The 18361-nt window shown below is 34.3% G+C and overlaps 1 protein-coding gene across 2 annotated transcripts; it reads left to right on the top strand.

The window, feature by feature from the left end:
• The first annotated feature begins 356 nt into the window (after positions 1 to 356).
• On the top strand, positions 357 to 9073 carry LOC100803350 (uncharacterized ATP-dependent helicase C29A10.10c). 2 transcript variants are annotated; one of them, XM_006583092.3, is made up of 8 exons: positions 357 to 516; positions 1467 to 2977; positions 4653 to 4841; positions 5431 to 5526; positions 5616 to 5778; positions 5888 to 6017; positions 6092 to 7858; positions 7967 to 9073. In XM_006583092.3, the coding sequence occupies exons 2-8, from the start codon at positions 1585 to 1587 to the stop codon at positions 8393 to 8395; spliced, it is 4167 nt and encodes a 1388-aa protein (XP_006583155.1). In that variant the 5' UTR covers positions 357 to 516; positions 1467 to 1584; the 3' UTR covers positions 8396 to 9073. The 2 variants fall into 2 exon arrangements, with proteins under 2 accessions (XP_006583155.1, XP_025984940.1); XM_026129155.2 differs by having other exon boundaries at positions 1456 to 2977.
• The last annotated feature ends 9288 nt before the right edge of the window (positions 9074 to 18361 follow it).

Here is an 18361-nt window from a genome sequence, read left to right as displayed (position 1 = left end):
ACGCGCTCTATTTTGCGTGGCTTCCACTCGCCGCCGTCCAGAGCCATGGGGGCACATTTTGAAACACGTTTCGTTTGATCACGCTTAGGTATATATATCTATGCACTCTACTCGCTTAGCAACGAAGTTACGAAACTACCCCTTAGGTATATTCATGCTTCTTATTGCTGAATTATCGGAATCTCAAAACTGTCACTGGCAGCACCAAGTTTACGACTTTACCCCGGCATTAAGTAAATATATAAAGTGTCGAAATTGCCCTTGGACGGAAATCACTTAACGGTGGCCGGTGCAAACTCCGGCCGGAGAGATGGGATCCATGTTTTCCTATAAAAACCCGTCACCACACCCTCTCTTTCCCTCATCAAATTGCATTCTCATTGTTTCTCTCTCTACCTACACTTTCTCTCTCTAACTTGCACCCATAGAGCGACCCTCTTCTCTCTCTACCTCGGTCTATTTTTCTCCTTCTCTCTCTAAATCGCCCCCCTCCCCTTCTGTGCGGAGTGAGAAGAGGTAAATTCTCTCTCTCCAGGACTAATTAATTTAATTGTCGATTTTTTATTTAATTTTTTTAATTAAAAAATAATAATAATAATAATAATTTGGGTGGTGGGTTTGGTGTTGATAATTTCAGTGGTGGTGGAAATCTGGGAAGGGTAGAGAGAATCATGTGCGAATGATTGTGGTAGTGAATGGGGAAATCAGGGTTGACTGTTTATATTAGATTTTTGTGCATTATTTGGTTTGTTTGTGATTGGGAGAATGGAGGACAAGTGGTATGATCTCCTGAACGTGGGGTGTCTGTGAGGATAAGATCTTGGTGAAGGGAAGGGTGTATGTGTGGGAATTTGGAATCTTGGTGGATGGGGTGTTGGTAAAGGTTTTGGTTATTGAAACCCTAAAAAGATTGTTAGGTCACTGGTTGGGTTTCAGTGTTCTGATTTGAGCTTTGGAATTATGGAAGTTCAGGACTGTTTTGTGTGATTGTGTTGTGCTCTGTTTCATTGGCCTCCTTGTCATCTGATTGTTGAAAGGAGGAGTTCTTTTGCTTGGTGGATTGGTGTGGACGAGCATTGGATGATTGCTTGAATATTGGCTTTGGGAGTTCTCAGTGTTAGTTTTGGTTTCAGGTTGTTTTTGGTGCTAGGTTTTGGTTAGGGATTTCTGATTCTCTTTTTGTGTTGCGTTTTGATTTCTTTTGCTTGTTTAATTTTGATCAGCAGTTATACATGCAGTGAATGCTTCTAACCGAGTTGTCAGTAAATATTGGTAAATTGTGGATTTTCTTCTGTCTGTTTGTAATTGTGTGTTTGGGTTTGGTTTAGTTGAGAGATTCAATTTATTGTCATTGTTCTATGGTTATATTGCATCCAAAATTGTATGTGTTATGACTCATTCTGTAAATTCATATGTTTCTCTGTATTGCCTGACGACTATAATTCATACCTCAAGCCTACTTGCAGGTCCACTGTCTTTCCCCATTGTGGGCATGTCATGGATATTGTCTCTTGAAAAGAAAAGAAGCAACGTTTCTGTACAACTATTTATTCAGAATTTAGTTTGTATACTTATGCATATGAGATGGGTTCTCGAGGAAGGCCATTATTTGATCTCAATGAGCCACCTGCCGAGGATAATGATGAGAGGGAAGGTATTGTCTGCTTCCAGCCCCAAAAGGCACACCCATCAACAAATCCGCACGCGTCTGACTTATTTGCAACATCATCTGCTGCCCAAGGAATAGTAAATAATAATGCTTTTTCACATGCCTCATCTGTCTCTGGATTTCAACCTTTTGTCCGGCCTAAATCCACTGGTGTTCCTGAATTGGATGCTGAATCCAAGAGAGCAGGAGATCAGGATGCAAAGGTTTCCTCTAAAGATGAAGATGTGAATGTTATGGATTCACGGATATTAAGTTCGGCCAATGCTCAATTTACAGAGAGGGAAGAAGGGGAATGGTCTGATGAGGAGGGTGGCTTTGCTAATGCAAATGGAGGTAATAATGCTAATGCAAATGGAGGCAATAATGCTATTGCAAATGGAGGTAGTAGTTTGCCACGACAAAGTCAAGCTTCAGAAGAGCCAGCAACTTCTGGAATGGTGGATGGGTGTGTTGCAGTGGCTTCTGACAGTAAGTCTAGAAATATTAAGAGTTCTGATAGTATAAATGATGAAAAGAGTAGCCATGCTTCTATAGGTCTAGAATCAAATTCTAGTGAACAGAAAAGCAATAGTATTCCAAATTCAGAAAGCAATATAAAAAGTGAAGCTTCTGTTGATGCACAGGAGGAACCCCCTTTAATCCCCAAGCCAAAAGAAGTGAAAGGTATTGAAGCAAGTCATGCACTTAGGTGTGCAAATAATCCTGTGAAGAGGAAGATTGACCAACGTAAAGAGGAAATGTTGGGAAAGAAACGTAATAGACAGACTATGTTTCTTAACTTGGAAGATGTCAAGCAAGCAGGTCCTATTAAAACCTCAACCCCTAGAAGGCAGACTTTCTCATCACCTGTCATAAGTCGTATAAAAGAAGTCCGCACTGTTCCTGCACAAGTTGAGCGTGTTGGGATAGCTAAGGATCAAAGGCTCACCGACACATCTTCTGGTGAAGGTGGCAACTATGCTGAAGCACAAGAGCCTAAATCTGATTGCAATGGTGATACATCTGGACCACCAGTTAGATCCAGGAGGCTAAACAGTGAGACAGAACCTCCTACAGAGGCCAATTTACCACCACCCATTCCAAGACAGGGTTCATGGAAACAACTGTCAGATTCAAGGCAGCAGAAGAATGTACTCCATTCTAATAGGAAGTCAGGACTGAGTGGTCAAAGCTCCAATGATGTCAAATTGGGAAACAAGAAACATCTTTCTATCAAGAAGCAGGCTCCTGTCAGCAGCCAGCCCCAGGACACTTCTGTTGAACGCCTTATACGGGAGGTGACCAGTGAAAAGTTTTGGCATCACCCAGGTATCAAGTAATTGTATTATTACCATTAATGTAGATGTATAATGTTATTGATAAGCTTTATGGTCGTTTTGGATTTGAATTTTTTTAATTCTTTGCACTTAAAGTTGTGTTCTGATATCTCATCTTGTTGCTCCCTTCCTCCAGTTATCACACTGTGAGAGTCATAACACTGGAGAGACATGAAAAGGTGATGACAGTTGTTTTTGGAATGAAATTTGATATTGATTTGATAGCTTCCCCTGGTTTACATGAATTCTTTATGTAATCCAGCCACCATCATATGCCTCTTTTGTGTTATGGTTCTCAAGTTGGCTTGTTTCTTGAGAAAGATCAAAAGATAACAGGTGGAAGGGAAACCTGGAGCTTTACTTCAATTCAGTATAATAACTATTATCTGCCATCTTTCTCCATGTTCTCTGTGATGCTAATTGCTGATTTTATTCAATACAATGTGTGGGATTGTTTGTTTTGTTTTCTGAGATTTGGATTTTATGAATGGTTTTGAATGCAAAATCTTTCGTGTCTTCTCTACAAGGATATTAAAAATTATTTGACAATTACTTTTCAAAACTAAGTTCAACAACTATTAGTGTTATCCTGCAAAGTACAAATATACAGCACAAATACTGTAGAGAAGCACTCCAAATATGTTCTTCATTAGAAAATGCTATCCTTCCATTCAAATACAGGTTTATTAATTAGAAGGCCATTTCATGGATATTAGAGTCTTTAGCTATTGTGGATAGATGTAAGGTGTTACCACTTAACAACTTGATTGTAGTTTAAATAATCTGGCATTTTGTATCCACCTTTTGTTTTCTCTATGTAATAAAATTTCCGAAGACTTTTCTCTTGTGAATTACTATGGTCACAAGGGGTGGTGGGGTTTAAACACCTCAGAACATACAAATACTGTAGAGAAGCATTCCAAATATGTTCTTCATTAGAAAAGGCTATCCTTCCATTCAAATACAGGTTTATTAATTAGAAGGCCATTTCATGGATATTAGAGTCTTTAGCTATTGTGGATAGATGTAAGGTGTTACTACTTAACAACTTGATTGTAGTTTAAATAATCTGGCATTTTGTATCCACCTTCTATTTTCTCTATGTAATAAAATTTCTGAAGATTTTTCTCATGTGAATTACTATGATCACAAGGGGTGGTGGGGTTTAAACACCTCAGAACATACAAATGCAATAACCTTGTCTAAGAGCTTAAAGAAAATAAAATAGATTTCTGGGAATATCATGGGTAGAGTTGATGACAAAATACACAATTATGAATAGAGTTGTCTAAGAGCTTAAAGAAAATAAAATAGATTTCTGGGAATATCATGGGTAGAGTTGATGACAAAATACACAATTATGAATAGAGTTAAGTTTCTGTTGATGGGATTACATGGTGAAAACTGAAAACAATCCATTTGAAAAATTAAATATGTATTATCATGGTTTCAAGTAGCTGGTTCCTAATATTATTTGGTTAAGGCTTTATGTTGTAGTATGTGCCGGCAGATGTAAGCTCAAATGCATTTGCTTCTAGTAAATGAATTGATGATTACTTCCTTCTTTGGTCATTTGTTCCTCGAACGCCAGTAGTGTAATATCCTTTAGTTTCTTTTGGAAGTTAATTTATTCTTATTGGTAACTAATTGAGGATCCTGTGATTCAGAGGAGACTGAGCTACAGTGTGTTCCTGGACGATTTGAATCAGTGGAAGAGTATGTTAGAGTATTTGAGCCTTTGCTTTTTGAAGAATGCCGTGCTCAACTTTACAGTACCTGGGAAGAATCAACAGAAACAGTTTCAAGGGATACTCATATTATGGTGCGAGTGAAGGCAAATGAGTCAAGAGAAAGAGGTACTCTTGTACCTTTCAGTGCTTTTTTGTGTAAGATGTGTATTTTAGTTCTTTTGCTCAACAATTTGATTGTGCTGTGGACTGCTACTTATTGCTCCACCTGTATAATGGAAACTTTGTCTCCCAAGGTCATGGAATTTGTTTTTCTCTTGTGCTTGTAATTTTGTTTGTATTCAGCCTTACTTTGACTGTGTTTTGTAGCTTTGTCCCTGCAACTTCAACAATCATATAATCAGGGAAGAAGGATACCAGGGGGGTCAAGCAGGGCCCTTGGCCCCTCCTCCGTTAGGACCCTTTGTGTATATATGAGAAAAAAAAAGAAAAATTAAAATTAAAATATATTAATAAAGGAAAATATATATGAAAAATATGTTTTTGAGTTGATATTTGCTTAAAATTTTTCTAGTAGTAGATCATATCTCTAATTTTATCCTTAAAATTAATAATAAATATTTTTTTAAACTTATTATTTATTAGAACTTAAATATTTAATAATTATGTGAAAAAAAATATTCCGGCCCTTACTTTGGTGTTTATGCATTTTGTTTTTGTCAATTTGTGGGTTTAATTTATCTGAATCTTGTTTTAGGTTGGTATGATGTGAAGGTTCTTCCAGTACATGAGTTTAAGTGGTCATTTAAGGAGGGTGATGTTGCAATCCTTTCATCCCCTAGGCCTGGATCAGGTTTGTTGTCAAATATTTAGTACAGGATCAATTGTTCTAATAATTTTTTTGGTTGTTCATTTGGGTTGATATTTTCATCATGCAAGCAGTTAGATCCAAGCAGAATAGTTCATCTTTAGCTCAGGATGATGGGGAATCAGAAGTCACTGGGCGTGTGGTTGGTACTGTTAGGCGTCACATACCTATTGATACCCGTGATCCTCCCGGTGCAATTTTACATTACTATGTTGGAGACTCTTATGATCCCAGCAGGCAAGTTTTTGTTCAAACTTTCCCATTAAAGGGCTCTTTTAATGATTGTGTTGAAATGTACTTTTTTGGTTCCAATGTTAAACTCGGATAAGATTGTTCTTTCCTGTAGGGTTGATGATGATCATATCATTAGAAAACTTCAAGCTGGAAGCATCTGGTATCTCACAGTGCTTGGTTCTCTTGCTACCACACAGAGGGAGTATATTGCCCTACATGCATTTCGTCGCTTAAATTTGCAGGTATATGCTGAAACTTACTCTGGTATCAGGTAGTTTTGTGGGATTGCAATTCTGACTAATTCCTTACTTTACAGATGCAAACTGCAATCCTTCAGCCTAGTCCTGAACACTTCCCTAAATACGAACAACAGACCCCAGCCATGCCTGAATGCTTCACACAGAACTTTGTTGAGTATCTGCATAGGACCTTCAATGAACCCCAGTTGGCAGCAATCCAGTGGGCAGCTATGCATACAGCAGCTGGTACTAGTAGTGGAACGACAAAGAGGCAGGAACCTTGGCCTTTTACCCTTGTTCAAGGACCTCCGGGAACAGGAAAAACACATACGGTATGGGGAATGTTGAATGTCATTCACCTTGTGCAGTATCAGCACTACTACACCTCTTTACTTAAGCATGTAGCCCCTGAGAGCTACAAGCAAGTCAATGAGATCAGTTCAGATAATGCCGCCACAGGATCTATTGATGAAGTTCTTCAAAACATGGACCAGAATCTCTTGCGAACTTTACCTAAACTGGTCCCAAAACCTAGAATGTTAGTTTGTGCTCCATCTAATGCTGCCACTGATGAGCTTCTTGCCCGTGTTCTTGATCGTGGTTTTATTGATGGAGAGATGAAAGTATATCGACCTGATGTGGCTCGAGTTGGGGTTGATTCTCAGACACGTGCTGCCCAAGCAGTTTCTGTTGAGCGTAGAACTGAGCAGCTTCTTGTCAAGAGTCGGGAAGAAATTATGGGATGGATGCACCAATTAAAGAATCGTGAGGCACAATTGGTTCAGCAGTTACATGGTCTTCATAGGGAACTAAATGCTACTGCTGCTGCTGTTCGTTCCCAAGGATCTGTTGGTGTTGATCCTGACCTTCTCATGGCCAGAGATCAGAACAGAGATGCTTTGCTACAGCACCTTGCCGCTGTGGTTGAAAACAGGGACAAGGTTTTGGTTGAGATGTCTCGCCTTGCCCTTTTGGAAAGTAGGTTCCGTCCTGGTAGTGGTTTTAATTTGGAAGAGGCCCGTGCTAGTTTGGAGGCCAGTTTTGCAAATGAAGCAGAGGTAGTTTTCACTACAGTTTCTAGTAGTGGGCGCAAGTTGTTTTCTCGTCTTTCCCATGGTTTTGATATGGTGGTCATTGATGAGGCTGCCCAAGCCAGTGAGGTGGCAATTCTGCCCCCCCTCTCTCTTGGTGCAGCACGATGTGTTCTTGTTGGAGATCCTCAGCAGCTTCCTGCTACAGTTATAAGCAAGGCTGCTGGAACATTGATGTACAGTAGGAGTCTTTTTGAAAGGTTCCAACAAGCAGGATGCCCAACAATGTTGTTGTCTGTGCAGTATAGAATGCACCCCCAAATTCGAGATTTCCCTTCTAGGTACTTCTATCAGGGACGCCTTACTGATAGTGAAAGTGTGGCTAAATTGCCTGATGAGCCATACTATAAGGACCCTTTACTTAGACCTTATATATTCTATGACATCAGACATGGGCGCGAGTCTCACAGAGGTGGATCAGTGTCTTATCAAAACATACATGAAGCACAATTTTGTCTCCGATTGTATGAGCATGTTCAGAAAACAGTGAAGTCTTTGGGTGTTGGAAAGATTACTGTTGGCATAATTACTCCTTATAAGCTGCAGTTGAAATGCCTCCAGCGTGAGTTTGACGAAGTCTTAAATTCAGAAGAAGGCAAGGATCTATATATCAATACAGTAGATGCCTTCCAAGGTCAAGAACGGGATGTCATTATAATGTCTTGTGTGCGTGCATCCAGTCATGGTGTTGGCTTTGTTGCTGATATACGACGAATGAATGTTGCCCTTACGCGTGCACGAAGGGCCCTTTGGGTATGACTATCTTTCTTTTGCATATTTTTTAGTAATGACTTTCTGTGTGTTTATTAAATGGTCAAAGACATTTTTTGGTTGATATTCATAGTCTGTTATCATTGGCAGGTCATGGGAAATGCAAATGCTCTGCTGCAATCTGAAGATTGGGCTGCGTTGATTAACGATGCAAAATCTCGAAATTGCTATATGGACATGGACTCTCTTCCTAAGGACTTTCTTGTATCTAAGGCACCTTCTTACACATCATTGCCTGGTAAGCCTTCCTCAAATATGAGGGGCATGAGATCAGGTGGACCAAGATATAGATCAATGGACATGCATATGGAGTCAAGGTTGGGACCACCATCAGAAGAAGATGAGAATATGGGTGCTCCAGTTAGCTCCAGAAATGGGAACCTTCGTCAATCGCGGTATTCAATGGAGAATTCCTTAGATGATTTTGAGCATGGGGGTGACAAATCAAGAGATGCATGGCAGTATGGAATACAGAAGAAGCAGAACTCATCTGGATCCATGGGAAAGAGAGACGTATAACCATTCCTTATCTGCAGACCCTTCTTCTGCATCACGGGGAGATTCATGGACTGTTTGATTTCCTCATTCTAGTGATCTCCCACTGTTGAAAGTGCTTCGGCCAGATATTGGGGCTTTCGGCGAAGCTGTATGAGCCACAAGATTCTCAGCCTTGGAAGAGGGGGAGAGGAGCATGAGCCACAAGATTCTCAGCCTTGGAAGAGGGGGAGAGGAACATGCAATGTTGGATAAACCTACTTTCGTATCTTGGACAGATGCTTGTGTTGGTTCTTACAAACTTGAGCACACAGCTGAATGGATGTGTTGGGGAAGACTGCAGAGATTTGCAAGCCCTATTTTATATGTGGAGTGAATGGATTGGAGACAACATGCTGGAAAGCGAGGGAATACTCAATTTTGTATCAGAATGAAAGGAGAACTACATGATAATGATTTAGGGATATAAGTAGGCAGTTTGCTGTCAACTACTGACCTTGTACATACAATGGGTTCGCAACATTATTTTAGCAAATTGTTTGTGTTTCATTATTTCATGACAAGCTGAAGTGTTTCACTTCCAAAGGAGAAGAAAGGAAAATATAGGGGTTACCCATTTTCTTATGTTACTTCCAATACACCGAAAATGTGCTTGTATGAAAACTTCTATCATTTATTTATTAATTTATTTATTTTGTTGAAGTCTTTTGTACTGAGTAAAGTTATTTCAGATACATACAGCCATACCAACATCAATTTGTATACTGTTTTTATGCTGAGATGGTGGCTTAAGTTAGTCTTCACAGCTGATGATGGCTTAATTTTCCGTATACTTTCCTGTCAAACAATTGAACGTCTGTTGTTTTACACACTTCAATGCAAAAAAATTAAAAGCCTCCTAACCCATGTTCTCAAAGCAAAAATTTCTTGCTTCCACGAAACTAGTCTTTCACTTTTTTATACATTCTACACAAATTATAGTTCTAAATCAAAGGAGCATTTGATGCATTTTTTTGAAAGGGGTCTAAGCCCTAGAAAGAAAAAATTGCTAATAATAGATTGAGGACTAGAGGCCAGAAAGACATCAGCAAGCTGCAATTGTGACAACTCATTTTTTTACTCATAACTAAAATTGGTTCATAAACATTTGATTCAATTTAGTTATTGTTGAGAAAAGTAAATGAAACAATTTTAGGTTGACGTGCTGTTGGAAGGTGCACCCAACAATTTAAGTGAAGTGACAAAGATGTCTTTCACTTCAATTTTAAAAACCTTCTCCCTCTCATCTCCCTCGCGCATTCCGTATATGCTTCTGCCGCAACGCAACTTCTTCCACCTCCATCTATGCATTATTATTGCCGTGCTGCCGTCGTCGTCAGCCTCCATTGGCTCTGTTTAGGCTGTCTACACCACTGCCGTGCTTTTTCGCCATCGAGGTAAGGTTTTTTTTTTCGTGATTTAGGATCACGTTTGGTATCCGTGTAACACATACGGATTAGCTAATCCATATATTTTTTAATTTATTAATAAATTAATTTTATTTTCATTTTTAATAGTAAATGTTTTCTATTTTAAAAAATATTATTTTGATTTTTGTTTTTATATAGTTATTTTTTTATTAAATATAAATATATTATTTTTTTTTGTTTGTAAATAGTTATTGTTTAATTTTTAAATAAAAAAATTATTTTGAATTATGTTTTTAAATAGTAATTGTTTTTTTAAATTGTAAATATATTATTTTGTTTTTTGTTTGTAAATACTTATTGTTTAATTTTTAAATAAAAAAAGATTATTTTGAATTATGTTTTTAAATTGTAATTGTTTTTTTAATTGTAAATATATTATTTTGTTTTTTGTTTGTAAATAGTTATTGTTTATTTTTTAAATAAAAATAGATTATTTTGAATTATGTTTTTAAATAGTAATTGTTTTTTAATTTTAAATATATTAATTTTATTTTTGTTTTTAAATAGTTATTGTTTCTTTTTTAAATAAAAATATATTATTTTGAATTATGTTTTTAAATAGTAATTGTTTTTTTTAATTGTAAATATATTAATTTTGTTTTTGTTTTTAAATAGTTATTGTTTCCTTTTTAAATGAAAATAGATTATTTTGAATTATGTTTTAAATAGTTAATTTTTTTAATTTTAAATATATTAATTTTATTTTTTTAAATATATATTGTTTATTTTAATTATAAATATATTATTATGATTTTTGTTTTGAAATAGTACTTTTTTTTAATAAAAAATGATTATTTTGAATTATGTTTTTAAGTAGTTATTTTATTTTTTAATTATAAATATATTATTTAGAATGTTGTTTTTAAATAGTTGATATATTTTAATAAAAAATAGATTACTTTCATTTTTTTTGAAAAATTTATTGTTTTTTTAATTATAAATATATTTATAATTATTATATATTAGTTTTTTTATGTAATTAATTGATTATAGTGTTTTTTTTACACTCAGGGAATACAATTTTCACTGCATTTATCAAATGTTAGGTCTTTGTCAGTAACAATAACTCTAGGGCATCATGTCTTAGAAAAAGACATCAAAACCATTCTAGAGTTCACAAACCACATTATTTACATATTCTCCCTCTAAATAGGCAAAACCAGTCGAGAATGTCATCCTCGTTAATGTCACACTAACAAAGTCAAGCAACGAGAGACTGTACTTGTTTGTTTTGCAGGTACTATCTATAAAAAAATACCAATTTATAAGCATTGCATAATTTCATTGCATTAGAATGACACCAGAAGATATCACGTACAACATCTTCATCCTTTAATATATGTCAATGAATATACTGATCTCATTCAAGAAGCTTCATTAGTTGTTGCATTTCAATATCACTGCCTTTTATGGAAGAATGATATGCACTTCTTGCATTGTATATTTGTTTGATTGTTGTATAATTATTGACATTGTACTCCTTTAACGTTAGCAGAATATTTCTTGATTTCACCATTGACTTTGTCATATAAGCAATAATTATCTTTTCATCCTTAGACAATCAACCAACGTATGGATGTCCAACTAATGACTTTGTCATTTCATGATTGTGGTTCTCACACATTAACTTCACCATCCATCCTTGGTCTCCAACCACTGGTTTCCCACAAAGCTTAAAGGGGCACCCACATTTCCTACTACCAATATCTCTTCTTACAAAATCTTTCTTCCTAGACCTATACTGACCACTCTTTTCATAACCAATTAAGACAAATGAAGTTCGTCCTCTCATACCAGTATTTGTGTTTGACCTCATAATTATCGCCACAAATCCAATTTCATAAGCAACAGATCGAGTCCAATGCAAAACATCATCTTGGGTAGCAAATACCTATAATGTAATCCACACAAGTTTAGTCTTCATGGGACATTCACTTTATTACTTTAATAACAATAAATCACATTAATACCTGAGAAGTATTGAACGCATCAAAACAATCAACATGTTCTTCATTCACAACAACTTCGTCTTCATTTTGTTCGTTCATATCAACTTCTTCAGACATTATACCATCATATATCCATTGATCTTCGTCCATCTTAACAAGACATTCAAAAATTTAAACATCACAAACAAATGATCCCTAACCGCACCATACATATACTATCACACAAAACCATACGTAATTTTGTACTGCATGTAATATTATAAAACATTAAAATTGATAAACTTATATATTAAAAACCAATAACATCAACTTTTTCTACTTACAATTGATAACCATATAATACATAAAAAATTATAACCGAAACATATGTAGTAAAATAAATTATATTATTAAACTTAATTCTAATTCATGAAATTATGACCCCAAAAAAACAATCAATTTTAGACCACAAAAACTCAAATAAATTATACATAAATTACAAGTGTAAATTATTTTACAATTAATATCATTTGCAAAATATAAAAATATTAATTACAAATTAATTATCAATCTACACTTATTTAAAAATATTTAAAATAATAATACGAATTACATTTCAAATAAACAAATAAACAAACAAATTTTTTATACACATTAATTTAATTTTTTTAGCAATCATATTATCATATTTATAATTTAAAAAAATTCAAAAATTTAATATTTCTTTTAATTAAAAAAATTAAAAATCCGTATAACTCATATGTATTAACCAATCCATAAGTCATATAAAACTTATGGATTAATCAATCTATAAGTTTTATATAACTTATGGATTCTTTAATCCATATTTCACGCAAAAAAAACAATGCCAACGTACCTCTGAAGTACCTCCGTTAACAACCAAACCAACCACCGCCACAACCACCACTGACGTACCTCTGTAAAACTTTCACCTCGACCGAAGCGGCATAATGCACCTCTTAGGACAATGAAAAAACCAGAAGAAACCGAGAAAACAAATGAATGAGTACGCTACCATAAAAAATTTACTTAAAAAGAAGCATAAAACACTTAAGGGCATTTTTGGAATTTTTATGTTGGGTGCACAAGAAATATGCTTACAAAAGTTGTGGATGGGAGTGATACTTCCTTTTGGAATGATAGGTGGGTCGGGGATGCATGTTTAGCTTCAAAGTTTGCTTGGTTATATGTTGTATCATTAAAAAAAAATGTTAATATCATGGGTTTAGGGAGATGACATGGGGGTATGGTTAAGAGGGACAGGGGTTGGAGGCAAGAGTTGTTTGTATGAGAAAAAGGTTTGGTGAGGGAGTTGGAGTCTTTTGTGGAAAAGGTGAATTTAAATGAAGGTGCAAGAAGGAGATACATCTCGGGTATATTTTATAAAATCAGGTTACAAGATTTTGATCTCAGAGTTGGATTGTCAACAAGATGAGGTTTTCCAATGGATTGTGACAGAAGAAAATTCCATTAGAAGTTCAAGGCTTTATGTGGAAGGCTTTCCATGATAAAATTCAAATGAAGCAAAATCTAGTTTAGAGGAATGTTATTCCTATTTCATAAATTATATGTAGGGTATGCAAAAAATGTGTGGAAACTACAAATCATATTTTTTTAGTGCCTTGATTCAATTTTTGTGTGACATTTGTGTTTGAATTGGTTGGGGATACAAGCATCATTGCATTGGAATATCAAACGGCATTTTCTACAGTTTCGGGGATTGATTAACTATATAAGAAAAAAAATATATTTGGTGGGCTATAGTATGTGGTACTTTGGTTTATTTGAAAAATGATAAATGTAATGCCTCTGATTGTTGACTTCTCGACAACTCTCACACTACAACACTTCACACAATGATACTTCACTCAACATCCTTGTTGGTCAGAATCCTCCGTAGGTAATCTTTTCCAAGACCTTGACAATCAGCTCATATGCTGCTTAACTGCTCTTAAGATCATTGATTGTCCCCACATACTAATACGAAACTTTTTAGTGTGATTTGTCCTCATTCACATGTTTTTTTGGGAAATTTTCCAAAAGATCACTCATCCCATAACTACTCCAAATCAAGCACGCTTAACTATGGAGTTCTTAAGTGATAAACTACTGAAAAGTAGATGCATCTTGTTGGTATATGTAATACCAATTAATTTCTTTAAGTCATTCTTAACTGTACAATCACATACCTGCATAACCTCTAGATGTCTCTCATTTTGATGTGATTCATTCAGGGTGTTACATGCCCACAAGCTTCCACTTGGTTCGTCCTCAAACCACACCGTACTGGGAGAGACGTCTGCTCTGATGCCATTTGTAACGCCCCTGATTGTCAACTTCTAAATGATTCTCACACTGTGGCACTTCACTCAATATCCTTGTTGGTCAAAACTCTTCATCGGTTAGAACCCTTCGCAAATAGTCCTTTTCGAGACCTCGACAGCCAACTTTGACACTGCTCGACTGTTTTCAAGATCATTGAGTGTCCCATAAACCAACACAAGACTTTTTAGCGTGCTTTGTCCTCACATGTTTTCTAGAAAACTTCCAAGAAGGTCACTTATCCTATAACTACTCAAAGTCAAGCACATTTAACTGTAGAGTTCTTAAGTGATAGGCTGTCGAAAAGTAGATGCATCTTGTTAGTATAGGTGATATCAATTAATTTCTTTAAGTCATTCTCAATTGTACGTCCCATACCTGCAAAACCTCTGGATCCCTTTCATTCTGATGTGATTCATTCGGGGTGTTACATGCCTACTAGCTTCCGCCTAGTTCATCCTTGAACCACACCATACTAGGAGAAATGTCTGCTCTGATACCATTTGTAACGCCCCTAATTGTCGACTTCTCGATAGCTCTCACACTACGACACTTCACTCAACATCCTTATTGGTCAAAACCCTTCATCGGCTAAAACCCTCTTAGGCAACCCTCTCTAAGACCTCGACAACCAACTCTAATACCACTCAATTATTCTCAAAATCATTGATTATCCCTATATACCAACACAAGACTTTTCAACGTGCTTTGTTCTCACTCACACGTTTTCTGGCAAATTTCTCAAAAGGTCACCTATTCCATAACTACTTCAAGTCAAACACACTTAACTGTGGAATTCTTAAGTGATAGACTACTGAAAAGTAGATGCATCTTGTTGGTATAGGTAGTACCAATTAATTCCTTTAAGTCATCCTTAACTGTATAGTCCATACCTGTAAAGCCTCTGGATACTTTTGATTCTGATGTGATTCATTCGGGTGTTACAAGAAACCAATGTGTTTTTTTTGTTTTGCAAAGCTTATAGATGTTGCAAAGTTGCTAGAGAAGATTAAGGCTACTTCGTGGAAATGGGTTACAAGCAATTTAGATTTTTCATATGCATTCTCAATTTGGAATAATGATCCTCGAGCATGCTTATTGGAGTAGTTGTGATTTTTTCATGATGTAGATTGTAGGTGTGATCATTTTAATGTCTATAATAATTCCTTATTGGATTGTTTGATAGTTAGTTATGAGATGCTTTTTGTTTGGGAGTTATAGTTATTGTCATTTGATAAGAGAAAAAATTTAAAGGACCCTCCATATTCCTATGCAACACCTAGAAAGAGAAAAAAACATATATATAATAAGATTTATGATGTGATAGGAGAGATATAGAGAAATAAGAGGTGTTGGTGAAACATTTAGAATGATAAGATGTTTATGTATCATTACTCTTTGTATATAATGCTTTTCTCTTTGTAAAGGGTGGGTTTTAGGGAATTATCTGTCTAGTATTTTTGTTGTGTATCTTGCTTTGTGAGCTTGGATAATTTTGTTGTATGGTTTGGTTATGGAGTACACACCTTGGGGCTTGTTCTTTAATATTTATCCTTTTGTTGGTTGAAAAAAAAATATAGAACTTATTGGAGTTAATAAATATTTCTTACAAACTAACTACCTATAGCACTCCTTCGCAAGGTTATAAGTGGTAACATTTCACTACCTTGACTTACAAACCAAGAAGAAAGAAAAATGAAAACATGTAGTATCATTATGATGCTGTCCACCTTATCAATAAACACTTGTCTTATTACTTAATGTATTACTCCATTCAACTCTTTATTATAAGGTATAAATTAAAAGATGAACTTGATCCTTTTTATAAAATTCAATTTAAAATGTTTCTTGTATTATTTTTTTTCACAAAAATATTATCAATTAATATTAGTCTTAGAATAATGTAACACTGGTTAATATTTGTTAGTTTTGTTGATGAGATAGATTTGAAAAAAAATATTAATTTAAGAGAAATTTAATCCTTAACTAAATTGACCAATTTTTTTAATCCCGGTGAGTTAGTTAATCAGACCTAAGCCCACATAAATAAAGCAAAAGCATTGACCTAATGCCATTAAACCTAAGTATTTATTCATAGCCCAACGCATGGCTTGAGAATCTTCTCCCATGTACCAAGACTTGTGCAGGTGTATAGTGAACATAATTTGAGAATTTGAGATTCTCGAATTTGCTTCGAATATTATTCGCGTTGGATTTTGAATATTATTAAAAAGAAATTTGGCTCCTAAGTTCAATTTGGATTTTAATTTAGTCTTCTTAACTTTATAAATTCAATTTAGTCAAGTAAGTTATCTTTTTATGATAACATGTTTTTAACTTTACTCTCCGCATTCCAATTTTCATGGAGCTATATGATGCTAAGATGCTTTGGTGCTTGATGTGGTTATTCGTTTATGAAGAATGTTAACAGTGATATAGATAGCTGTCTAAAATTTGATCAACAATGGTGGCTATATTGTGCCGTCTATAATCGAAAACAAAATAGGGATAAAGTGGCTGGATAAAGGCGATTTACAGGCAATTTTGGAAGTTTCCAATGGCAATTTGGGTTTGGATAATAATTTAACAATGAAGTGTAGAAAAAATGTAAAGAAAGAAGAAATCTTAGTCCAAAATGCACTCATTGAGGAAACTTTCACCAAGTTGAAAGATGAAACAAAGTTAAAAGGAAAATGTTGACCCACGAACACACACACACACAAAAAGCCCTTGGAAAACTAAATTGAATAAAAATAATAATTAGAAGACATTGATAAAAGAAAAGTAACTGAGCACTAAATTAAATGAAAAAGAAGACTCAATTATTATTTGTTGACTGAAAAAGAAGACTCAATTATCATTCAGCTGTGAGTGAAAGTATACGTATTACTAGTATTTTCAGTCAAGTTTATAAAACTTAAAAGTATATTGACGAGGCTCTAAGCATTTTCGCCATTGGTGGACGTAACAATCATGCATCTGAAGACTAATCCCTAAATATAATGCCAGTAGAAAAGTATTATTCACATACTTGTGCTGACAGTGACCCTATTCATGTCTTTGGACCGCGAACTGAACATAGGTACGTCTAATAACAGTCCAATGCATCAATTTCGTAACGCTACATGACCACATCACGTTCATTTTGATAAAATTTCACATATTTTACATTTGTTAAAACACAAATATAAAATTTCTATTTAACAAATTTATATAAAAGACTCATTTCTATAACTTTAATATTAATTCTTTTTTGGTTAGGCTGTTTGTGCTATAAAATAATAATTATCTTAAATATGAAAATGATTGAAATATGTTCCAACAAAATTTTTAGTATATTTTTTGTTCTCAAAATAGAAATGTGTCATTTTTTAATCTAGATATAAGTTTAGGTGAATTGAAACTTACAATGATAACTTTTTAGATCAATTATATATATAAATGATATAAATGTAACGTTTTTATATTGGTCATGTATATAAGTAATATAAAATGTGACAATTTTTTTTTATATTGATTATGTATATAATCGACATGAAAAAATAATGAATGCAGATTTAGATGTTTCGAACCAAAATACAACATATTTTAATTTTGTGAGAAAAAAAAATGTATTGAAAATTTTAAATATTTTTATATTTTATGAGAATGAAAAAACATATTTTACTAAAAAAAATACACATGTGACGGTTCAACGTGTATTGTAATTAATCCATGCCTGTATGGGAGGAGGCTTTCATAAACTACTATATGAGAAATTTATAATATATTTTTTTTAAAATTCTATGATATTATTCATATTTTATTTTATATTATAAATACCAAAATTTAAAATGAATTCAGCTCTGTAATTTTTTTTTTCAAATTTTATTTTTAAATGATATATTATATTATCTTAAACTTCACTTTTTCTTTAAAAAAAATATGAATACGACTCAATGACATCAAAGACAATAATAGTGTCACTAATGAATATTGTTAAATTATTTATTAAGAAATAAAACATGTGTTATGCTAAGAATACAATAAAGTATTCAATATGTTTTCTTCTTTTAGTTATAAATATAAATATAATGATTAAATGTTATTTTATGAGTTAACGTTTACCTTCAAAAAACACGCTGTATGAAAAAGACCTTAAATTTGGATATTTAAAGGTAGATGACTAGATGTAGCAAGTGCACCTGAATTGGGCCTTGTTAATAACCTAAATACCACGGAAGCTAAAAGCCCAAAGAGTGCTAAATCCT

This window comes from Glycine max, chromosome 7, assembly GCF_000004515.6.
Source record: "Glycine max cultivar Williams 82 chromosome 7, Glycine_max_v4.0, whole genome shotgun sequence".
Lineage (NCBI taxonomy): Eukaryota > Viridiplantae > Streptophyta > Magnoliopsida > Fabales > Fabaceae > Glycine > Glycine max.
This window is presented reverse-complemented; position numbering and strand designations above follow the sequence as displayed.